This window comes from Littorina saxatilis, linkage group LG16 (assembly GCF_037325665.1).
Source record: "Littorina saxatilis isolate snail1 linkage group LG16, US_GU_Lsax_2.0, whole genome shotgun sequence".
NCBI lineage: Eukaryota > Metazoa > Mollusca > Gastropoda > Littorinimorpha > Littorinidae > Littorina > Littorina saxatilis.
The window spans coordinates 51,297,894-51,324,139 of NC_090260.1; the positions used below are offsets into that span (position 1 = coordinate 51,297,894).

A 26,246-nucleotide genomic window follows, 5' to 3' on the forward strand; every position below is an offset into this window, starting at 1 on the left:
TGTGATTTTTTTAAAGTCAATCGGTAAAGAAGAGGAGTATAGAGAACAGAGAAATAAAGTTAATTCAATGAAACGATTAAAAAAAAGAAAGTATTTTCAAGACCTTGCTTCTTCAAAACAAAATTCAAAGAACATTTGGAAAGCAATAAATGAACTTACAAATAAAACGACTGCATCTACTTCAAGTTGCCTAAAGGACATATCACCTGATGATTTAAACACACATTTTTCCAAAATAGCTGAAAAGGTTGTTATAAATGATAAAACAACCTTAAATAAATTGGAAGTTTTGGAAGACTTCTGTAAATCAAAACAAATTTCATCTCAGTTAAATATTCCTCCGCTTACGGTGCCTGAAGTATTTCACGCACTCGCTCATTTAAAGCAAACGGGTACCCGGGGAATAGACGGGCTTGATGGAAGGATTCTAAAGTTATCAGCCCCTGTAATTTCTGACACCCTCACTTACATTTATAATCTCTGTTTAGAAAAAAACTATTTTCCAATAGCCCTCAAGCAAGCTAAAATCATTGCTCTGTTTAAATCTGGCGAAAAGAAAGACCCCTCAAATTACAGGCCGATTTCTATACTGTCAGTATTATCAAAACCACTGGAACGACATATAAACAAACACCTATTATCGCACTTTGACCTCAATCAATTATTTCACCCTAACCAGTCTGGATTTAGAGCTCATCACTCCTGTCACACTGCCTTAGTCTCTCTTGTTGATCAGTGGTTGGAAAAGATCAACGATAATGAATTTTGTGGAGCTGTTTTTGTCGATTTTGCCAAAGCTTTTGATGTAATTGATCACAAGTTGTTACTGAGGAAACTCACATTGTATGGACTCGGGATTGATTCTGTTGAACTTATAACTTCTTTTCTTATTGACAGGCAACAGGCTGTATACGCAAACGCCTCAGCATCAAGTATGCAGGATGTACGATATGGCGTACCACAAGGGTCAGTTTTAGGCCCTCTCCTCTTTTCTATATACATAAATGACCTTCCCCTTCACATTGAGAATTTATGTGAACTTTTTGCAGATGACACAACCATACATTCTAGTAACACAAATTTAAGTCGTTTATCAGAAACACTGCAAGAAAGTTTAAACCAGTTGAGTGAATGGACTGAGCTAAATCACATGTCCCTTAACCCCCAAAAAACAAAAAGCATGATAATAACAACTAGGCAAAAACGCCAGAACATAACCTCAATATTTCACGATCTAACGGTTAATAATAAACTTGTTGAAAAAGTCGACCATCATAAAGTTTTGGGAGTGACCATTGATAACAACCTGTCTTGGTCACACCACATCGAACAACTGTCTAAACAAGTGTCCAAGAAGGTCTATCTATTATCTAGAATCAAGCACTTTCTGAATTTGGAAGCCAGGAAATTATTCTTTAATGCTCATATTCAGTCTGTTATTGACTACGCGTCTACCTTGTGGGACTCGGCAAGTGAAAATTCATTCAAACCACTAATTAGATTACATAAACGAGCGCTTAAAGTAGTCTTATTAAAGAAAACAACCCTATCTGAGTTAGACTACATGAACTTAGGCATTCTTCCTCTGAAGGCAAGGCTAAGTTATAATAAAGGTACCCTTATGCATAAAATTATTCATGGATGTGTACCTCAAACCATATTTTCCAAATTCACGTTAAAAACTTCACGCCAATTGATGAGACTGAACATGCCTCTGCCTAGGATTGACCTATTCAAATCTAGTTTAGTCTATTCAGGTAGCAGTCTCTGGAACACTCTTCCGACAATCCTACGGCAAACTAGCAGCACAAACGTTTTTAAGACCAGATATACGTCTTATCTCATGAAGTATAAATAAACATCTGTGTCGCTAGAATGGTTGTAAAACCAACAACCGGTGCTTTTTAACAATGTATTATTATTTTTATATACACTGATTCTTTCGAATGTGTATGTCAATGGGCATGGCACTTACAACGTTGTTGCGTCAGTGCAATCTACTCTATAATTCTTAACTCATGTCAAATGAACTTACATTTTTCATTTAAGCAATGTATTGTATGTAAATTGATGATATGTTCTTACTTTCATTTCTATTATAATCATGTAGCAGTAGTTTGTTTTCTTTACTTGCTTATTCTTTAGCAATTTTAGACTAGTCCCTCTTTAGGGCGAGGGCCAGATGTAAAAAAGCAGATCACTGCTTACTCTATTACCCTCGTAAAATAAAGAATTGTTCTTGTTCTTGTTCTTGTTCTTGTTCTCTCTCTCTCTCTCTCTCTCTCTCTCTCTCTCTCTCTCTCTCTACTTCTCTCCTGCGTGCGTCTGTTTTTGCGTGTGTGAGCGAGTGTAGGTCAAGTGTTAACTTACATCGCTCATGTTTTCCAGCACCTCCTCCAGACAGCGTCTCGTTGTGTCGGGCAGGACAATGGCCTGGTGGAGGGCTGGCTGTGTGACCAGGTCACCCAGAACAGAGCGCCTCACAACATCTCTGGCTTGCTTCAGGTACGCAGCGGCCTTCTTTAGTTCTTCTTGAACTGCAAGGGGGTCGTCTTCTGTCTGAGGTATGATTGCCGCCATCATTATCCCACGCTCGCGATGTATGACGATCAGGTCAACAAAGTCCTCCTTCAGGTTCAACGGCTCTGCTTTGACGCTGTTTGTGTTCCTGGCGGCTGCACCAGTATAGATGCTTTGGGTATCAGCACCATATAAACCAAGTTTAGCTTGAGTCAGAATTACCATAATTTCTTTTTCCCTCGCGGTTTTGTCCTTTATCTGATTCATGCAGTGGTGGACATTTTTCAGCACTCTGTCTATGTGGACAGTGCCCCTGACCTCTATACTCTCATCTATGTCTATTTGTTGCTGTGTTTTCAGTACCTGGATTCTCTCACTTTCTCCGGTATATGCCATTCTCTCATGCACAGTGTCCATGTGAGCCGGGGGGATTATGTATGATTCGCTCTCAAGGTGAGGGAACCAGGCGTTGAGAAACTCTCTCTGGAATCCAAGACATGATGATGTACTGTCTGCTCACTTCTAGTATCATTCACAACCTACGTCAACTATGAAGACAGTGAAAATACAGACACCAAATAGGGACTTATGTCTGGTTGGTGGTTCACACAATATTTGCCTACAACACAGCAGATAGTTTTTTTTTAAAGTTGCTCTATGATGTAAATTCAAAATGAAAAACAAAAACAAGGAAAACAACAACAACAACAACAACAACAACAACAACAACAACAACAACAACAACAACAACAACAACAACAACAACAACACAAAAAGAGTAAAACTAATGACAATGCACCTTATTCATTCTAAACATAACTTCAAGTCTTAAATATGAGGTTTCGGTGGGTGGGTTTTTTCTGAGATGAATTTACCTCATGGTCTGACAACCTTAACACTTGGTCCTCTGATTCCTGTGATCTTGCCATCAAGGGCGGGGCAGGAGAGGCAGCCTGGTTCCCCGGTGACCCAGAGGTACTGCACGGCGGAGCACATTCCACAGCCGGTCCCTGTGTGATGTGCATGATATGACCGTCACTTCTGTCATAGCACTGTTCATGTAATGATCATATTACCGTCATTTCTGTCATAGCACTGTTCATATATGTAATGATCATGATATTACTGTCATTTCTGTCATAGCACTGTTCATGTATGTAATGATCATGATATTACTGTCACTTCTGTCATAGCGATGTTCATAATTATGAGTTGTGTGCATGATATGACCGTCACTTCTGTCATAGCGTTGTTTTAGATAGTGTGACTCACCTTATTGTCATGCAATAGTATGTGAACGTGTTTCCTCACATGGTACTTAGAAAAAATGTTCAAACATTACCCGCTATTACGAGCTAGTCGTGTGACAGAGAGTTTTCTTGCACACGAGACTGTAGATGTTTCACGACGGCTTTAGCCGGAGTGAAACAGCAGCAGTCGAGTGTGCAAGAAAACTCTCTGTCACACGACTAGCTCGTAATGGCGATTATGTCTCACAGCATAGGCATAGAAAGATATAAATGAGTTTTTGGGGACGAAATAACAGGCACACAACCAGACTGACAACTCAATTGACTTTTCACACATACCGTACACACGCATGCGCGCAGAAGATAGATCCAATTCGTTCCGTGTCTTTTTTCTGGTTGAATGCATTTAACAAAGTATCAACCAACGTCTCTGAATCTTTCAATGAAAAAAAAAAAAATTCAAACCAAACAGCACAAACTAACGAAAGCTAAACACACAAACACACGCGCGCACTAACACAGATTTAATGCAAAGCGCGAACGAACACGGAGAATTTTTGTAGGTCAGGTCGTGGGAAAGTCCACCTGAAATGTTCCACAGGGGAACTGGTTGTGTTTGGATTGTTCTTTTTCTCACAGTGATGTTGATGTTGTTTACAGTGCAGTTTTGAAAGAATATTTTCCGAATTTGGGGCACACTTTCGTCTTTCGGTTCGTTTATCTTGTCGAAGTAACATTCGAGTGTTTCTAAATCCAAACCTTCCATCACCGCTGGTGCAGATTAGACCTGCCTGACTGTCTGCGTGCGTGTTAGAGCTGAAGACAAAGCCTCAATCGCCAAAGCGTCACCCATCTGTAGGTTCTGAGCATCGGATGTACGTTGATACGTGGTAAGATCCGCACGGAACTGTCTATGCAACTTTTCCTAGTCACAGGTGTAAGGTTCGATCTTTTCTTTGCAATTTCGTCCTCTGTGTACGTAGCAAAGCGTTTCACCATTTTCGGTTTTCGTTGCAGACGACGATAGTGAAAGTAGTATATATTGTTTTGTTTTGACATTTCGTATTCAGGGTTCTTCATTGAAGCTTGGTAAAGGGACCGTGTCGTGTAAGTGGAAAGTTGACGAAGCTTTTGAAAACAGAAATTGAATGAAGAAGAAAATGTGGCTTTCAGTTATATACAGGAGAACGGGGTTGGTGTTATTCTTTTACCGTCAAACACTTAGTACACAGATAAAACGTGATTGACTGACAAAGGCCTGTTGGCACACTATTCAGAATGCACAACAAAATGTAACAACGCTTTGATACCCATTTTTGAGTCACTTGAGAAAATGTGACTCTATGTAATCGGTCAGTGTTAGTCTGTCCGGCCGGCCGTCCGGCCGGCCGGCCGTCCGGCCGGCCGTCCGTAGACACCACCTTAACGTTGGACTTTTCTCGGAAACTATCAAAGCGATCGGGCTCATATTTTGTTTAGTCGTGACCTCCAATGACCTCTACACTTTAACGATGGTTTCGTTGACCTTTGACCTTTTTCAAGGTCACAGGTCAGCGTCAAAGGAAAAATTAGACATTTTATATCTTTGACAAAGTTCATCGGATGTGATTGAAACTTTGTAGGATTATTCTTTACATCAAAGTATTTACATCTGTAGCCTTTTACGAACGTTATCAGAAAAACAAGGGAGATAACTAGCCTTTTCTGTTGGGCAACACACAACTTAACGTTGGGCTTTTCTCGGAAACTATACAAGTGACCGGGCTCAAATTTTATGTGAACGTGACTCCCAGTGACCTCTACACTTTGACGTCTGCTTTGGTGACCTTTGACCTTTGGTGACCTTTGACCTTTTTCAAGGTCACAGGTATGCTTCAGGTATGCATTGTGTTGTTAATAGCAATTTCTTCCTGTCCATCTGATGCCTCATATAATATTCAGAACTGCGAAAGTGACTCGATCGAGCGTTTGCTCTTCTTGTTCTACGTTCGTGATCACTTGAAATGAACACTGAAAACAAAAGTGTTTAAGGTAGTGACTGAATGTATGTAAAGGTAAAAATTTTCAGAAATAAATGCATGATCAAAATAATTGATTTCGGCATCAAAGCGTGTAACATACAATCTTGCACACGACTGCTTTAGTAATGGCAAAGAAGGAATGCTTGTGACATTATTTTATGTTTCTGTGCGTATGTGGGCCAAAACGCCCATGTACACTCATGGTTTTGCACAAAGAGGATTGTATGTGCTTGGCCGTATGTTGCGTCGGCCATATAATTATACTCTACTCTGTGTCGTGGGATGCATGCTGGGTATTTTCATGTTTCTATAATTCACCGACATGGATTTCAGGATCTTTACCATTTTTACCTGGTTTTGTGCCACACAATGGCGGGAGGGGGGGGGGCAAGCAGGTATACAAATAAAGTGACCCGGGAGATCGGAACATCTCTTCTCTTTATCAAGCAGGTGGCGGGGTCCCAAACACTCAACCATCAACTTGGCTGTTGCGATCGTCATCAATGAGGAATGTTCAGTCTATTTGCATCTATCGACACTGAAACGGACAATGCATGTATACGACCCCCCACACATTGACAGATTAGATCGGCCGTGTAGGAGCTGAGGGGGAGGGGGGCAGGAGAGACAGAGATATACAGAGACAGAGATAGACAGAGAGAGACAGACATAGACTGACAGAGATAGACAGAGATAGACAGACATAGATATACAGACAGAGATAGACAGAGATAGACAGACATATATAGACAGGCAGAGATAGACAGACAGAGATAGACAGACAGAGATGTGTTCGTTGGCTAGTTATTGTTTGTTTATTTAATAATAATAATAATAATAATAATAATAATAATAATAATGGAAACTTATAGAGCGCTTACCTAGAAGCTCTAAGCGCTTTACAATGACATTGCTATACACATGTACAAAACCAAAATACAGCATTAAGACACAAAAAGAACAGGAGTACAAAAGCAAATTCATCGTTTAAGTCCATGCAGTCACAATAATACAAACACACGCGTGCGCACGCACATACGCGTGCGCATACACACACACATGCTATCACCACACACATGCACAGATACACACAGACACACAGACACACGTTCACACACACACACACACACGCACACACACACACACACACACACACACACACACACACACAGACACGCATACAGACAGGCGCACACACATACCATACAACACACACACATACACATGCACTCACACATGAATACTAATATACCTACACAATCTGCATACATGGCGTACACACAAAAAAGCCGCAGATATAATCACAAAACCAAGCTCGTGCTTATGCACATCCATTTATCTAACTAGATAAACCGATTTGTAGTTTGCACAAGGAAAAGAGAACAAGTCGCGTAAGGCGAAAATACAATATTTAGTCAAGTAGCTGTCGAACTCACAGAATGAAACTGAACGCAATGCCATTTTTCAGCAAGACCGTATACTCGTAGCATCGTCAGTCCACCGCTCATGGCAAAGGCAGTGAAATTGACAAGAAGAGCGGGGTAGTAGTTGCGCTAAGAAGGATAGCACGCTTTTCTGTACCTCTCTTTGTTTTAACTTTCTGAGCGTGTTTTTAATCCAAACATATCATATCTATATGTTTTTGGAATCAGGAACCGACAAGGAATAAGATGAAAGTGTTTTTAAATTGATTTGGACAATTTAATTTTGATAATAATTTTTATATATTTAATTTTCAGAGCTTGTTTTTAATCCGAATATAACATATTTATTTTATTTTATTTTTTTTATTTTTTTTTTTATTTTTTTTAATTTTTTTTTTTTTGACCTCAGTTGCATGCAAGGCTGCTTCAACCCATCTTTTTTGCCTCTTTCGTCTTTTTTTTTTTCTTTCTTTCTTTTTGGGCGGTGAGCATATCCTTCTTCATTGGTCTTTTTTTTTTAATGAAATTTTAATTTTGTTTTCTTTTACATTACAGGTTACATTTCCATTAAATTACTTTTTAATTCAACAACAATTTAACTAATGTTTGCGTGTATGTGCATATGTGTGTGTGTGTGTGTGTGCGTGTGTGTATGTGTGTGTTGTTGTTGTTGTTCCCATAATTCTGTTATATAATACATTTTCAGCGGGACAATACATAACAAGTTAATTAATCCAATTACAGTACTAGTTTTCAGCACAGCATCATACAGCGCATACATAAATAACTTTACATTAACAGCACAATACTACTAGTTATCTATATTCTTATACACAGTTCAATTTTACTAGAGATTTCGAAGTCGAGCTTGGTTCTGAAATAAGATCTTCATGTTAGTTTTTGGATTTCCGTACTTAAACTGGCTTACGCACATTTTCGATATCAATATAAGGTGATTAATTATGAAGGTTTTCTCTCTGGGGATATCACGTGTGAAATACCCCAAAAGAGCCTCTTCGCAGCTTAACTTTATATTTTTGCCTGTATATTTAAATATGTACCCTTGACATTCCTGCCATATGGGTTGCACTGCTCTACACTGCCAAAAAAAGTGCTCGATGAAGTCGGTTTCGTTACAATACTGACAGAGATTTGTTTGACGAATTCCCATCTTATGTAGCAAAATATTGGTGGGATATATATTGTGTAAAATTTTCCAATGCAATAGACGAAGACGGGTTTCTGTCGAGCATTCGTTAGCTAATTTCCAGTGTTTATCTTTTAATGTAATATTTAATTTGTTCGACCAAAATCCAGCTGAGCTTGGCTCCTTTATCTCATAATTTAACATCTTTAGGCGGATTTGGCGTGGAGATAATTGTATAAGTGGCATATGATCAGAACGGGCCTGACCCGTATCACGCAATAATAGAGCTTTAATGGCAGTCTGTATTGCATTATATTCAAATAGGCGAGACTGTTTATATCCAGTTCGTTCACATATTTCCTCAAAAGAGTACATGTCGTTATCGTTAAAAACATCTTTAACAACGCATATTTTAGCCTTTATCCAGTCATTCATGTATAGTGTTTGCTTCCTGTACCTTATATTTGTATTATTCCATAAGGTTTGATTGCGTACACTTATCTGCTGTTCATTACTGCTTATTTCTTTGATCTTGTGTTTATTGTTTAGCCAGGTGATAAAAGCTTGTTTCCAGAAATATTGCTTTATGGCACCTAGTCCTTTAAAATTTTCTGCACTCACATTTGAGCGCAGACAGCATAAGCGTTCGCCCAGATTTAAAAATGATGCTAATGGAATCTGTTGCCACTTTGCGTTACTTCCGTCCAGCAGCCTCATAATCCATGAAATTAGAAATGATGTTTGTACATCTTTGACATTAATCATTTTCAGACCTCCAAGATTTGTCTCTTGGCACATTACTTTTCTATTAACTTTTTCATAAGCTCTTTTGTTTGAATATTTTTTCTTCCAGATAAATCGGAATAGAGATGAATTTAGCTTATTGAGGAAGTTTTCTGTGGCACATAGAGATTGCAGTGCGTAAGTAAACTGTGACAACATTAATGTTTTGACTATACAAATTTTCCCCATTATACTTAGGTTTCTTTTCGACCATGTTGCTATTAATGAATTTACTTTATGTAGTTTAGGTTCCCAGTTTTCTTCTATGTTGGAGGCTGGGACAGAGTTGTTGAAATGAATTCCTAAGATTTTGATTTGTTTTTTCCAAATAATATTACATGGTCGGTCAGCAGAAAATTTATTTATACCAAGCCACATTGCTTCTGTCTTTTGATCATTCATTGCTAACCCTGAAAATTTTGAAAACTGAGTTATAAGATGTAACACGTTTCTTAGGTCTTTCTCATCTTGTATTTATATGTTTTTGGAATCAATGATGGAGAATAAGATAAACGTAAATTTGGATCGTTTTATAAATTTTTATTTTTTTTTACAATTTTAAGATTTTTAATGACCAAAGTCATTAATTAATTTTAAGCCACCAAGCTGAAATGCAATACCGAAGTCCGGGCTTTGTCGAAGATTACTTGACCAAAATTTCAACCAATTTGGTTGAAAAATGAGGGCGTGACAGTGCCGCCTCAACTTTCACGAAAAGCCAAATATGACGTCATCAAAGACATTTATCAATTTCATACCCAAGAACTCTCATGTCAAATGTCATAAAGATCGGTCCAGTAGTTTAGTCTTAATCACTCTACACACACACACACAGACAGAAACACACACACACAGACAGAAACACACACACACACACACACACATACACACACACATACACCACGACCCTCGTTTCGATTCCCCCTCGATGTTAAAATATTTAGTCAAAACTTGACTAAATATAAAAAGTAGCAGCACACGATTTCCAGATCACTGGCTGCTGCAGGGGTCACCAGACAGTTTGGGAGTTACTGGTTAGTCTAGAAAATGCTGTGTGAACAGGTGCGTTTTCAGATTTGATCTAAAAGAAGAATAGGATGGACTATGTCTGACAGAATAAGGAAGGGAGTTCCATGTTTTAACAGCAGCAAATGAAAATGCGCGTTGTCCATGTACTTTTCTTTTTTTTTGGTTGGAATTCGGAACATTCGAGTGTCAGCGGCAGAGCGCAGCGATCTGGAAGGGACGTACAGGTTTACGAGTTCAGACAGATATGAAGGTGCAGAACCAGTGATGATTTTAAAACAGAGACACGAGCTTTTGTACTTAATTCTTTGATTGACCGGAAGCCAGTGCAGATATTTCAAAAGGGGAGTACAAGGTTGCTTCTTGGAGGATTTACAAATTAATCTTGCAGCTGAATGTTGAACCCTTTGCAGTGGTTGGATGATAGTCTGGGGGCTACCGATTAGTACTGAATTACAAAAGTCTATTCTAGATAGCACACACGAAGAAATTAGTGTTTTGGTGGCCTCTTCAGTCAGACAAGAGCGGACTGAACTAATCCTTTTCAACTCAATGTATGCGGCCTGGCAGGTTTTGGTGACATGCTGTTTCATAGTCAGATTTAATGTGCCTACAACCTGTGGCAATCACGGTGAAATTGTAGACGGTTTAAAAAAACTGCATGTCTTGTAACACTTCTTTCGTCAAATCTTGTTACAAATCTTAAGCTACAGAGAAAGGGGGAATGTACGTTCTGGCTCACCGATTCCGACAGACCCTAAATATTAACCAAAAATAGGCTTCTGGACTAAACTTTTACTAAAATGAAACATGCGACAAAATCAGAAAAATACTGCATAAATCCATACAAAAAAAAAATACAGTAAAGTAAGGTTGTTTTGAACCAATTCCGGGTCTGTCGGAATCAGTAACCCAGAACGTACATTCCCCCTTTCTCTTATACAACATTCTTAAGCTCAATACGCTCTCTCATTTACAAACTTTACTTCATATGTTCTTTCACTGTTAGAATTATATCTGATACATGCAATGTGACTGTCTAAACGAATAGTTAACTCTTTACAAGTGATTCTATTTTTACTTTTTCTTCCCGTCCTATTTGAATCCCCTTTTTTAAAAACTGCTTTTTCAGATCTTCTATATCGATTGGCTTGTTATATTCAGCTCGTGTTTTTGTTTGAATACTTGCTTTCTTACTTTTGTAGTCATCAAAGTCTGTTTGTATCTGTTTGAATTCTTCGTCAGAAACTTTTGAATCTTCAAGTGCTTTACTGATAGACAGTTTTAGGCTAGACAATTTTGATGATGCAAGAGTGGAAATGGATTCGTGTTTTTCAAGCTTTTTCACAATGTTTTTCATTATAGCTGATGCTATAAATGATAAACCACCAACTGCTGCTGCGACACCACCTAGGATTAGAGAAACTGGAGTCCCTACTCCGGTAGCTAACAGAATTGTTCCCGTTACACCTGCAGCTGATGCAAGGATAGTAGAACCAGTGCTGGCATTAGAAAGGCTGTTGTAAGTTGTCTAGTTGTTTTTGTATATTACTAATGTGTGCCAGTCTGAATTGTTGACTTTCTGCTGCACTTTCATCAATATTAGGATAAAGCTTCACACTGCTAGTCATCTTTTTAATGCAAAATATAAAATATTTATCTTAATTCTCACTGGCCAGTGTTTCTGCTAAGCTTTGAAGCTGTTCATTGCTTAACACCTTATCTGTATAGTAGAAAGCAATCAAATCAAGATAAGTAAGATTAATACTTCTTATTTCTGTTAAATTATTTATATCTGCGTTAACAACAACATTTTGGTTTGACGTCTGTTTTTTTATTGTGTTAGAATCCTTTTGAACAGCAATAAATACTCTGACTTCTTCAACATTTAATGGTCTCCAGTTGAGATTTATTCCTCTCATTAGAACAGTGTTTGTGGTTTCTTCCCTTTTCCTGACAACTATATCAAATATCATAGTTGCATTCTGCCCTATTGGAAGCTTGGGTATAAAATCGACAATGGTGTCAGCGTCCTTTTCAACACTTTGTTTTCTGTGAATGAGATAGTTGTTCTTATGGAAAGGTTTAACTGCAACTTCTCCCCTGCTGTTAATCGCAGGAACAAGGCTAACAATTAGTGGTCCAGCATTGATTGACTTTCGGAATGTGTCGTCTTTTCCAACAAGAGTGTATGGACTCACAAATTCAAACTTCATTTCCCAGTCAATCTTTTTCATAACAGGACTAAGTACCCATTTTTTATTCTGATGTTTCCACATGTAGAATGTGTCATCGACAATTGGATCAGGTACATTAACATCACGGATTTGACCTAGTTTGAGGAATCTTGGTTTCTTTTCATCGTCGATTTCCTTTCTCTTGTAATGACCAGTGTCTGTAAACTCGAATGCATACACCGCACCAACTTCAGCATTGCTCTCAAAGTCGATAGCGTCTGCTAAATCTTTCAACTCTATAGTTGAACATGCAACAGGATAAACTATTGTAGGTCCACTCGACATTTTAATACTCAATATTTTATGGAACTATTTCCAATGTAATGTTAAACAAACAATCAACTGGTTGTCCACTTTGATTTTTCAGATCAATGTGTAGGAATTCATGACACCCTTCCTCCAAGTCCTTGAACTGAAGTGTCTTAAATGTTGGCACGTGCATTTTACAAAAAGAGGCATCACTCGGTGGAAGAATCCTAAGCAGATCAGAACGCTGATCATTAAACAGATTATAGGATGTGTTAAGCTCTCTCATGTGAACAAACAGTACACTGTTAACATCCATGTCAATGGGACGTGTTCCCTTGTATGCATTTGTAATTCCAAGCATATCAAGGAGTTTGGTTGGAAACTCAAATGATCTGTTTACTTCTCTAGTTTTGGGCATAGTAAGAGTAGCAATGAGACTTGCATGATTTAAACTCGCTGTAATACCTACTGGAGCAAACAATTCTTTCTCTAAAGTGCAGAAGTCATAGTAACCATCTTCTACAGAATGTTTTTTATCATTAATTTTAATCCAGTTGTTATCCTTTTTTTTACTGATATTATACCAAGTAACCTTGTACATAATTTCATGCAGTGCAACTTTCATTCCTCCATTTTGATTGTTGATAGGGTTTGCAAGTTTAACTGGCACACTAGTCTTCACATTTGTTAGTGTGATAAACATTTTTTATTCAACAACAAAAATGATTCAGTATAAATTCAACAAAGACGTTAAATACAAAACTGGACCATATTACAATCCAAAGACTATTTCTTTCCATGAGTTGGACTTTGCTGTAACAGAAACACAATCCATTCGCGTTAAAGTGCCTGACCCATTCCATTCTTACCTAAATCCCCCAATCAAAAATGATAGTGTTCCAAAGATGTGGAACTCTCACCCAATTCAGTTCTATCAGAATCAGTTAAACTTTGCAATATTCTGTGCAACCACAGGATGTGGAGTGTCCTATGCAGACCACATGAATAATTCAAACTTACTGACAAAGTGTGTGTACACATTTCACGTTTACTATCAGTGCAGGAGAATCTTGTCTGAACTTCAGGCACCAATGCCGCATGAAAAGAGCTGGAACCCATTCAACAATAGGATAAACATGAAAGTGTATGAGCGTCTCTGCAATGAATTCAATATAGATTTTAAGACCGACTTTAGGCAAAAGCAAGACAAAAACCATGGCATGGGAACACTATATTTATGGGGTGTCCACAGGAGGTATAATTTTGATTACTGGCCAGGTCATACATCTTTTTCTTCAAATGTGCAGGTACAGTTAGGATCAATAGAACAACAGCACCACAATGCATGGACTACTTTTATATTAGACACCGGCAAAGGTTTCACTGGATCAGGTGTTGAAAGGATCAATGAATCTATCCGAACATATGCGTGGTGCTTGCTAGGCTCGCAGGCACAGACACGATCAAACATAATGAGAACAAGCACAGGGTTTGGTGCACAGAAACAGTTGTTATCAAATTTAGAAGATGTCATAAACTCTGCAGTTGATCTGCCTTCCAGCATCAAAAGGTATCAAGACTCTCTCCGTTATGCAAGATCAAAAGTTGACTTTGCTGTTGGTAACTGCCTTTACATGTTACCTTCTGATCTCCAGCTGCAGATTGGAACAATAACAAATTATAACAATGAAATCATTATTGCTAGTGACACCCAGCCGCTTGGAAAGGGTGAAGAACTGAATTCAGAAATCAGAACGATGTTACAGCCATATCACAATGAACAGAAACAAAGCGTGACAAGTGAAGATCACGCTGCAGGTGAAGATCATTCTGTCACTAGTGATGATCAAGCTGTTAGTATTAGTGATGATCATGAATCGCAGAAGACTGCTCTAGTAATTGGTGGAGTGGGTGTAGGCTTACTTTTGCTTTATTCTCGTTAGCAGAACACCTGCAATTAAAACTATTAGAGTCCAGAGATGTTCAGCCATGAAACCAACAACTTTACCTGCAAAAGATAACAGCCAGCTAACAATTGAACCAATGATTCCTGGAAGTGCACCCAAAGCTTTTGCTGCTAGTTTCTTTAATAGTTCTGCAATGTGTTTGAGTTGTTTCTTTACCCATCCCGGATCAGATGGAGATGAAGGTGGAGGTGGAGGTGGAGGTGTGACAGTGCCACCTGTGAGTGTTAACACTAATGTGCTTATTGCAAATCCTAACGCAGTTAGTATACTAGCTATTGTGATTCCCTGCTCTCTGAAAAGCGTTCTAATTCTTTCAGCAAGAGTTGTGTCTTCGTAAAGGATTCTTTGAATTGTATTTTTTATTCTGCTGACCTGTGTTCTCAGTTGTTCTCTATTGTTACTTAGAACTTCTAACCTTATGGCTTTCTCCTCCTGCAAATCTTTTAAACGCTTAGAAATTCTGTTTTTTACTTCTTGTTCTAGGTTCAAATCATCAGCATCAGCAAGTTTTTGTTTCTCTTTGTTTATATCTTCATCCAGCTGACCTAGTTTTGACAGATTATTTGCTATTTCACCTCTGATGGTTTGTAGTGATTGATTAAGGGCTTCTATTTCTCTCATAGGTAATAGTTCATGTGGAGTCTTCAGTGAAGTTTCCTCAGAAAAAGAAGTCTCTATCTCTTGTATAAGTTGATCAGCCTCATCTGCAAGTTTATTAAGATCTTGCAATGGAACAGATTCTATTTGAGTAGCAGTTGGTAGTCCTAGTTCTGCTTGTTGAAGTAAGGAAACAACATGGGAAGGTGATGACCGTGTGCTAGGCACAATATCTAATTGCCTAAGTCGATTAGCAGTAAGTTTTTGTTTTAGTGAAACTTTTGATAGAAACTTAGCAGGATTAGATTTATATGTAAGTTGGACTTTTTCTCCTTTATCGCTAGTTGTATATAAATGATTTGCTTCCATTTTGAACTGGTTTGGATCTAAAACATCAGGTTCTTCTCCTAAACTTTTGTAGAAATCTCTAACTTTACCTTCCAGAAGTTCATGTCGTGCCACCTCATAATGCAGTGAATGATGGTAGGGAACCAAAGGGATTGCTTCGCTCATGTCGTCCGCTGGCTCAAATAAATCTTCAAATCCACCTTCTGCCATTTGTAACTTATTTTTTATTTTGAAAATAAAAAAAGATGGCACAATCGTTCGGTTCTGTTCTTGATCCTTACAGAAGGCTGAAAGAACCTCTCGGGGTAAAAGGAATAAGGCAAACAGTTATAGTTACAAATAATCCTTCTACTATTGATCAGAATGAAATACTTACTGTTAGGTTTCCTAATCTAGGTAAGAACGATGTTATTGTACCAGGCACTGTAAGACTATCATTCAAATTAGAATTAGAATCTGGCTCAGATGCAAATAGGACTTTGGCTTATAATGTAGGAAGAGCAATTGTGAGGAAGATTACTGTCAAACTGGAAGGGCGGGAAGTGATGTCATTGAATAATGCAGATGTTTTTTTAGTTTATGCAGATAATTGGTTGACTGACAATGAAAAGAAAAACAGAGTGTTTCAAGGGATTCAGTCAGACAATGGGATAAAAGTTAGAATAGGAGCAGGAGATAAAGCTGACAATAACAAAAAAGATAACGCTGTCAATGTTGCTTTTGGAAACAAATTTTGTATTCCACTTGACTTTGAACTCATAAATTCACATCCTCCCTTCTATCAAGGAGCATTGCGTGACAGGCTGTCATACGACCTGACTTTCAATAGTTATGATCGTGTTATGCTTTCACAAGACCCGGAAGCAAAGTATAAGGTGTCTGGAATTTCTTTAGAGTTTGATGTTGTAAACCATCCTGAACTGGCTAGACTTATAGAAAATCAGTACAGTTCTAAGCTGCCTATCTATTATGAAAGAGTGTTGAATCACAGTACACTTTCAAAAAGCCAGGCTGATCCAATCTGGAACATTAACTTGAATACACCAGCTAGGTCAATGAAGGGAATACTTATGTTGTTTGAGGAACCAAAAGATTCATATGAAAGGCAAATAGAAAAGTTTTACAATCCACTAATCAATAGAGTATATTGCACAATTGAAGGGCAGCCAAACCAAATATTTGCATCTGGCATGCTGCCATACCAACACTATGATGAAGCAAGAAAGTACTTTACTGGAGGAAGATTGAAAGACCCAACATCTGATCTTGTGGCTAAAGATCTACATTTACACGGTGTTGGCGTAGAAGATTTCTTGACAAATAAATATGCGTTATGGCTGGATCTCAGAACAACTGACGACAACAAACTGCATGGAAGTGGAAGGCGAATTGAAAACGGATCAGAAGGAATCACAATACAAATTGAAAAGGAAGTAGGGAGTAGTAGTAAATCAGTTAAGATCTACGTGTTTGTTGTGTCAGATGCGCAGTTAAACATCTCTGAAAGCAGATTACAGGATATTGTTTATTGAACGTGTTAAAATGAAGTATCTAGATTTTCTTCCAAAAGATCCACACTGTTCTTTGATTTGTGGGGCAACAGGTTGCGGCAAAACAAGATATGTTTTGGATTTATTACAGACTGTTTACATAAATCACTTTGAACACATAGTCATATTCTGTCCAACCATAAAGCATAACAAAACATACAAGGAGAGAAAATTCATATGGTCTGATCAAAATATATTTATTGTAAATCCTTCTGATCGTCTAAATGTTTGCTTGGAGCATTATTTCGATCTTTTTCAGAACACGCCAACACTGTTTATTATTGATGACTGTGCAGCAGAACGTGACATTGTTAGAAAGAAAAGTGCACTAGCAAAGCTTGCATTCAGTGGACGACATGCATTAATATCAGTTTGGATATTAACACAAAAATACAATGCAGTTCTGAAAGACTTTAGAGAGCAACTCAAAACAATAACATTGTTCTATTCAAAGGACCGTGACAGTTTTGAAGAGTGTCTTCGAGAAAATGATGTCATTGAAAACAAACAGGAGAGAGAAAGAATAAAGAATAATCTGAAATCTTCTAAGCACTCGAAACTGGTTTTAAAAACTGATCAACCAGTTCAGTATGTATGTTTGTAGAAATCCTTGCTAAGTTCTTGTTAAGTTTTTACACAAGTTCTTGTCAAGTTCTTACTCAAGTTCTTACCCAAGTTCTTGTCAAGTTCTTACCCAAGTTCTTACTCAAGTTCTTGTTAAGTTCTTACTCAAGTTCTTGTTAAGTTCCTACCTAAGTTCTTACTCAAGTTCCTACCTAAGTTCTTGTTAAGTTCCTACCTAAGTTCTTACTCAAGTTTAATTACTAGATTTTAATTTTATTCTGCATCAAAATAAAATGAACTGTGATGAATTGCTGATGCAGACTGCTACAGATATTGAAATCTGTGACAGTAGGACTATACCTGATAAAAAAGAAAGATTGTATTCACTTGCTGTTTGTGGAAAAACAAAACACTACCTTGGGCAGCAGTTAACTGTGGAAGAAGTACAACATCTTTCCTCAGAAGATATAGAAAAGTATCATGGACGGTATGAATCAGTGCTTGGTTCTAAGATGGTTAGAAGTATTGGACAGACTGTTATAGGTTTGTACACACAGATTTTTGGACATTTTACACCTCTCGACTCGGAGGAAGACTTAACACATGATCTAACTCATGACCCTGTTGTTTCCAAGTCCCTCGAATCTCTTGCCTGTGGCCTGTATTATCGATTTGGTGCTTTATTAGTACCATTTGTTGCTGGATTAATTACTTTCAAACACATTAATTTTCAGAATAAAAAAGATGACAGATCAGTTGAAGCAGACAGTGGAGCAGACGAAAATACCAGAAGTGAACACAGTGACAAAGAAACCTGGTAGAGTAGAAGCAGGAAAAAAACTAGCCGAATGGAACAGACAAAAAAAGTTAAATCAAAAGGCAAAGCAGAACATTATGTCTGAAGTTGAGCAGACACCAAACATTCCTGAAGTGACTAAGGTCACACAAACTGATCAAGAATTAAAATCTTCATTTCTATCATACAGAAAAGTAGCTGTAGCAGCTGTTGTTGGAGGAGGTGGATACTTGCTTTACAAACTTTGGCAAGGCAAATATAAAGTGTCAGAAAGACCAAAATCAGAAACACCAAAATCAGAAACACCAAAACCAACAAACAAAGCAGTACAAACAATAAAAAAGCCCACAGTAGTACCTGCAGTGGATTCATTTCATATGGAATAATTTTAATATTTTAATTTTGATAACATAAAAATGAGTTCTGAAAAGACAATAGTTAATCTAGTTTATCACGCTGCAGTGATTGGAGGCTTGAGTGTAGGTTACACAATGCTGGGTAAAAGTCTCCTCAGAATGAAACCAGCCGACTTGGGAAAGTTAGACTTCGAAGACGGTGCTAAACTAATTGGTGTTGTGACAGCTTCCTTTGCAACAAAAGACTTCCTGGTGAAGCAAGGAATTATTCCAGAAAATATAAACATGTAAGACAATAAAATGGCTAGCTTGGTTATGATGGTGGGAGGTGCGATTGTAAATGCGCTTGCATTTTCTGGCAGCAACTATTTGTTTTCTAAACTGCAAAATGGTGAAGAGAGGGAAAGGCACAACAAAGCCATGGAACAACTGGCGAAAGCACAGGATGAATACGAGAAGAAACGAATTGCGCAGTTAGACTTTATGAATGATAAACTCAGGCAGCAAGGACATGCAAACAAAACCTTTGCCAATGTTGATGCAGCCATTCAAGAATACTATCTTGTAACTGGAAAGAAAATGAAGACAAGTGCTCCTCCAAAACTGGGTGACTTTTATCAGCCTTCAGAAGAGCAGAAGGTGGGCGAGATTGTTTTCATTGTTATTGGTATGGCTGTTGTTTACTTTATTGCGCGTGCTGTCAAATCTTAATATTCTGTCATTTAAAAAACCATGAGTGATGCTTTGTTATCTAAAATATATTATTCCCCAAAAGGATACTGGAAAGGAAGAACTGCTATTGACAAGCTCAGTGACGCAGCAGGTGTTTCTCAAGATACAGCAAAGAAATGGTTGTCAAAGCAGGCAGTTTGGCAGATCTATTTACCTGCACCAAGAAAAATTACACGACCACACTTTGTTAACATCAAACCGAATGACACTCATCAAATAGACCTGCTGTATTTACCGCATGACACAGTCAGAAGGAAGAAATATAAGTATGCACTGACTGTAGTTGATGTTGCAACAAGATACAAAGATGCTGAACCGTTGACAGAGAAAAGTGCTATAGCTACAGCTGTTGCCCTGCAAGAAATTTACAGACGTGGACCACTAAAGTATCCCAGAATGATTCAGTGCGATGATGGTAAGGAGTTTAAAGGAGCTGTCAACCAGCTTCTGTTAAAACATCATGTTACAGTGAAGAGAGGTATTCCAGGAAACCACAGGTCACAGGCTATTGTTGAGAGCTTTAACAAACAGTTGGCAGAAAAACTGTTTTCATATCAGTACCATCAGGAATTTTTGGACACAGAAAGTAAATTGCGTAACACTGAATGGGTCAAAAGATTACCATCAGTACTTAGAGCAATGAATCTGGAGGTATTTAAAGCTACAGGGTTAAGACCAGTTGATGCAATCAAACAGAAAACAATACCTGTTGCTCCAAAGTCAACAACACCAGTGGCATTACTACCTTTCAATCAGAAAGTCAGATATTTATATGCACCCGGTGAAGCTGAGGGTGACAGCAGGAAGCGTGCAACGGATCCAATCTGGAGTATTGACATTCATGAAATCAAGAGAGTAGTAGAGACAAATCCACTTATATATTACTTGAGAGAACCAGCACCGCAAAGAGCCTTTGTAAAAGAGGAATTACAATTAGTTCCACGTGGTACAAATGTTAAATGATTTTTTATTTCAGATTTTATAGTGTTAACAAAAATGGAAGCAACTTCATTTTTTTAATTTATATTTTTATTTTGAGTTATAAAATCAAACTCACAGCGATGGAAGACTCTGTATTAGAATCTTTATCGACAGTATTTGACACCGTTGAATTACAAGTAACGGATCCTCAAAATGTGCAGTCCAGTGTGCAAGACGCCATTGAACAAATTCCAAACAATTTGTTGATTGAACCTCCAGTAAAAGTGCAGATAGTCAGTTTAATAAAATACAAAACAGTCAGTGATGAGGTGCTAGAAGTTCATGTTTCAACCAGACAACTAGCACTTAATTCTATGGCAGAATTGAATGGAAACTGGGCAGATGAAATGATGAAACGGTTTGAGCAAGCTGCAGAGGATGCAAAGATGAAAGGATCCGGATGGTCAGAAGGTGAAATTCTAAAAATAGAATTGAAGCTAAGTAAATTTGCCCCCATCAGAGGTAGAAGTTACATACCTTTACCTCCTGCTCTTGTCAAAAAACGTGCTGTGCTGAACATAAAGAATGATGATGACAAATGTTTTATGTGGTGTGTTCTGGCAAGACTGTACAGTGTAAAGAAAAATGCAGAAAGAGTGTCTAACTATCATGCATACAGAAATAAACTAAACTTTACTGGTATTGAATTTCCTGTCAGCATTACAAGCATTGACAAATTTGAACAGCAAAACAAACCCATCACCGTAAATGTTTACACGTGGGATGAGGAAGATGAACTGAAACCAGTCAGAATATCAAAGAACTCACCAACGATTGGTGATTGTGATACTAACCATGTTGACATGTTACTAATGACTGATGGTGTAAAATATCATTACACTTTGATTCGTACAATGAGTAGACTGATGGCGAGCACAAGCAATCACAATAGTAAACAAGACTTTTGTAGGCGATGTCTCTTGCGTATTCCATCAATTCATGCAGCACTTATACACAAGCAACATTGTAAGAGCGTTGATGATGCGGTTGTGAAGTTAACAACACCGCCGCCAGACAGCAAAGTGTATTTTAAGAATGTATGCAAACTACAGAAAAATCCTTATGTTGTTTATGCTGACTTTGAATCTATCATTGTGCCATATGAAGGACCTTTACCAAAAGACCTACCTAAAACAGTAACTCTAAGTAATCATCAAGTCTGTTCATATGCATTTATTGTTGTTAGTTCAGATGGTAAACATTCTAAACCGCAATTGTACAGAGGACCTAATGCAGCAAAGAACTTCTTACAGCAAATGAACCAAGTGCGAAATGACTGCTCCAAACAACTGAATCTTTCAGACATTGTTATGAAACCTGAAGACCAAGAACAGTTTAACTCTACCACACAGTGTTGGATATGCGAACAAAGTCTAACACCAAACACAGACAATCCAATAGTAAGAGATCATGATCATGTAAGTGGGCAGTTCCGAGGAGCAGCACACAGCAAATGTAATCTACAATTAAAGTTTGATCCTAAGACTTGGAAGCTTCCAATCTTCTTCCATAACTTGCGCGGTTATGATTCACATCTGATCATGCAGGCAGTAACTGATGAATACAAAGCAAGATGCATTGCGCAGTCTTCAGAAAAGTACATGGCCTTTACTCTGAATAGTTTATACTTCTACGATTCTGCTCAACATCTGATGGGAACACTTGAGTCTTTATCTTCATCACTAACTGCTTTCCCAATCACATGTAAGTACTTTGACAGTGACTTAGTTAGAAAGGGAGTCTATCCATATGAATACATGGATTCGTGGGAGAGGTTTGATGAAGATGAGTTACCGCCAAAGGATGCTTACTTCTCACGGCTGAAGGGTAAAGGTATAAGTGACGAAGACTATGAACACGCTAAGACTGCATGGAATAAATTAGGATGTAATACAATGGGTGATTATCATGATCAATATTTGTTGGCTGATGTTTGTTTACTTGCAGATATATTTGAGAATTACAGAAGAACATGTATGAAGCACTACAATCTAGATCCTTCACATTACATATCTGCACCAGGCATGAGCTGGGATGCATTTCTTAGATTTACAGGAGTAAAGATTGACTTGCTATCAGATCTACCTACACTTCAGATGATTGAAAATGGACTACGTGGAGGAATCAGTATGGCTTCACACAATTACTGCAAAGCCAACAACAAATACTTGGACGACTTTGATCCTATGAAACCTTCTAATTACATCATGTATCTAGATGCAAACAATTTGTATGGTTGGGCAATGTGTCAGACGCTTCCACTTCGGAACTTTAAGATCTATTCAGGACCATTTTCACAATGTGTTGTGCTGACAATATTAAAAGCAGGCCCAGACAGTCGAAAGGGATGGATACTAGAAGTTGACTTAGACTATCCACTATCACTTCATGATCTACATAATGATTATCCTTTAGCGGCTGAGAGGTTAAAAGTAAACCCAAGAGAACCTCCAAAGCTGGTGCCCAATCTGTTTCACAAAAAGAAGTATGTGTGTCACTACAGACTGTTACAGTTTTACATTAGACATGGATTAATTTTGAAGGCTGTTCATCGTATAATTTTATTTGATCAAGAACAGTTTATGAAACCTTACATCATGAAAAACACAGAACTGAGAACCAAAGCCGCTGATGCATCAGAGAAAGACTTTTTTAAACTGATGAACAACAGTTGCTTTGGTAAGACAATGGAAAACCCACACAAGAGAAAGGATGTTAGACTTGTTACAAGAGAAAATGAGGCCATCAAGCTGACATCCAAACCACATTATCAAGACTTTAAATACTTTCATGAACAGCTGTATGGTATCTTAATGAAAAAACTTGAAGTCAAGCTTGACAAACCAGTATTCATAGGCTTTACTGTGCTAGAGTTGTCAAAACTGTTGATGCTTGAGTTTTTGTATGATTATTTGAAACCAAGATATCCCAAATCGAGAGTACTTTACACAGACACAGATTCATTCTTACTTGACATTCCAGCGGATGACATTTACAAAGATCTAGAAGCTGAAAGTCCTGCAGTAAAAGGAAAAGATTCTTTTTATGACACTTGCGACTACCCTAAAGAATCACCATTGCACTCAAATGTTAACAAGAAGGTTATTGGAAAGATGAAAGATGAAATGAATGGGAAGATAATTAAGGAGTATGTTGGATTGCGTGCAAAGATGTACAGTGTTGCAAGTGAGAAAGGGGTGGTTAAAAAAGCAAAGGGTGTAAGCAAACAGGTTGTAAAGTCGAGCATATCGCATGATAACTACAAGGAAGCACTGTTTCAGAAGCGAGTGTTTCACCATGACAACCCTAAGATCAGTTCCGCGCTTCATCAGATCAACACAACTATTGTAAACAAGAAATCTTTAGATGCTAATGACACAAAGCGCGTTTATTCATCACCAGAATATTCTTATGCAATTGGGCACTGGAGGACAAACGCGGCTCCAAATAGTCTGAGTGTGTAATAAGAATTTTTGTCAATCGGGAAAACCCGCTATGACAGCTTTGTTTTGACTGCAGCGGGGAAAAGGACGTTGCTTGCGTTGGGGAAGTGTTTGTGAAAGGGGAGTAGGCTTTGTTGAGTTTCAAAGCAGCCACCAAGTACACTTGTCAAAGCTTGATTCAATAAACAAGTCATTTGCATAAAGTGCACTCGGCGGCCGCCCGAAGGCAGCCTTTAGAAGTTGTTTGACGGGTTGGAAGAAACATCAACAGCAGGCAATACAAAGACCTGGCGCTCCAGGCTGGAGCGCTCTGCTCAACCGTGACTGACTTCTCACAACTGAGTGTTTTCTACCTGAGAGGATCGTGTTTGGAGTTGTAGTGGTTCTTGCGTGGGAGAAGTCCAATATTTTCTGATCTCCTCATTACTTTCAAACATTGTCTTCAAATCTTTTCTCAGAGAGTAGATTTCAATGAAAGACAGACCAACTGTAGAAAACCTGCTAAAGTATGGTTTCAGCAAACGAGCAATCTCTCTCAGTTTGCGTGAATAAGCTGGTGAGATGCCAATGTTTGCCTGCAACCACTCTTCCCACTTGTTTTTGTGAATTCCTCGTTCCTTTTCTTCCTGAAAGAATTTGAAAGATGCATCCAGAAGAGAACCATACTGAAGGTTAAAACACATACTGGTGGCCTCCTGTCTTTGAATCTGCCTGTATCCTTCCTTCAGCTTTTCAATAGCAGCATCTGATGACCCTATTTTCTCTGAGGAAAAAAAGAAAACTTCTTTCCTAACTGTCTTACTCACATCAACCTCTTTTGACTGCAAGTATTGATGGAGTTCTTCTGGTGACATAACCTTTCGTTTTTTCACCTGCTCCCCATACAGAGATGTCAGTTTTCTTTTTGGTTGGGAGAGAAATCTAGGTAGTTTCCTACTTTCTGATGGCCCTTCTCTTTTCATTCTATTCAATACATCAACATAATTATTATGATGAAATATATGCTCCTCAATGATACCAAGTTGTTCTACACTCCATCTGCTTTGTTGATCCATATCTTGAGGAAGAAGTTCTCTCTCTAATTCTTCAGAAATGCTATCTTGAGACATAAATATTTAGCAAATATAGTGACAGTAAAAACACTTCTCTCACAGAAAACACAACTGCGCGGTGGGCGACTCCGGAATGAAATGACAAATCACTTGGCTATGTTACTATCAACACCAAGTGGTGGGCGGACGTGACGTAACTGTTGCTATCACATAATTTAATCTTGTCTTGCCATTGGAGGAATATAGAAGACAAGCTTGCAGGCCTCGCAAACTGACACACGCTGGCTCAGTGTTTGTTTTTACCAGATCAATACGGTAGTTATGGCTTGCCGACGACGGGCAGATTGGATCAAAACACACGCTGGCTGTTTGGAGTGGCCCAACCAGTTAATATTTCAATGGAAACTAAATTTAGCGTTGTATAAGAGAAAGGGGGAATGTACGTTCTGGGTTACTGATTCCGACAGACCCGGAATTGGTTCAAAACAACCTTACTTTACTGTATTTTTTTGTATGGATTTATGCAGTAATTTTCTGATTTTGTCGCATGTTTCATTTTAGTAAAAGTTTAGTCCAGAAGCCTATTTTGGGTTAATATTTAGGGTCTGTCGGAATCGGTGAGCCAGAACGTACATTCCCCCTTTCTCTGCTACTTTAAACTATTAGAGAGATAGAGAGAGAGAGAGAGAGAGAGAGAGAGAGAGAGAGAGAGAGAGAGAGAGAGAGAGAGAGAGAGAGAGAGAGACTAAGTTTTAGAGAGTGAGGGAGAGACTGAGAAGGAGGGAGAGAGAGAGAGAGAAAGTGAGAGAGAGAGAGAGAAAGTGAGAGAGAGAGAGAAAGTGAGAGAGAGAGAGAGAGAAAGTGAGAGAAAGAGAGAGGGAGAGAGAGAGAGAATGAAAGAGACACACACACACACACACACACACACACACACACACACACACACACACACACACACACACACACATGTACACATTGTACACATAATCATAATGTATGTGCACAAATCCATGAAGAGAACAACGTAAACAGAGACAGAGAGAGAGGGAGAGAGATAACAAGTCGCGTAAGGCGAATTTACTACATTTAGTCAAGCTGTCGAACTCACGGGATGAAACTGAACGCACTGTATTTATTCACTAAGACAGTACAGCTTCGTCAATCACCGCGTGAAGGAAATCGCTCACCTCCCACGTGCAAAAC

The 26,246-nt window shown here is 38.3% G+C and overlaps 3 protein-coding genes across 9 annotated transcripts in view; 1 reads left to right on the plus strand and 2 right to left on the minus strand.

The window, feature by feature from the left end:
• The window catches only part of LOC138951192 (uncharacterized), a 521,013-nt gene that overhangs the window by 400,255 nt on the left and 94,512 nt on the right, over positions 1 to 26,246 (plus strand). The gene's annotated exons all lie outside the window — the stretch shown is intronic.
• The window catches only part of LOC138951188 (uncharacterized), a 433,764-nt gene that overhangs the window by 132,475 nt on the left and 275,043 nt on the right, over positions 1 to 26,246 (minus strand). The window lies entirely within an intron of this gene.
• Positions 1 to 26,246, minus strand: part of LOC138951193 (uncharacterized) — a 139,824-nt gene that overhangs the window by 96,195 nt on the left and 17,383 nt on the right. For both annotated transcript variants that reach the window (XM_070322844.1, XM_070322847.1), the window contains 2 exons: positions 3,396 to 3,530; positions 2,371 to 3,003 (listed from right to left, as the gene is read on the minus strand). In XM_070322844.1, the coding sequence (XP_070178945.1) occupies positions 2,371 to 3,003; positions 3,396 to 3,530 (768 nt within the window). The remainder of the gene's footprint in view (positions 1 to 2,370; positions 3,004 to 3,395; positions 3,531 to 26,246) is intronic.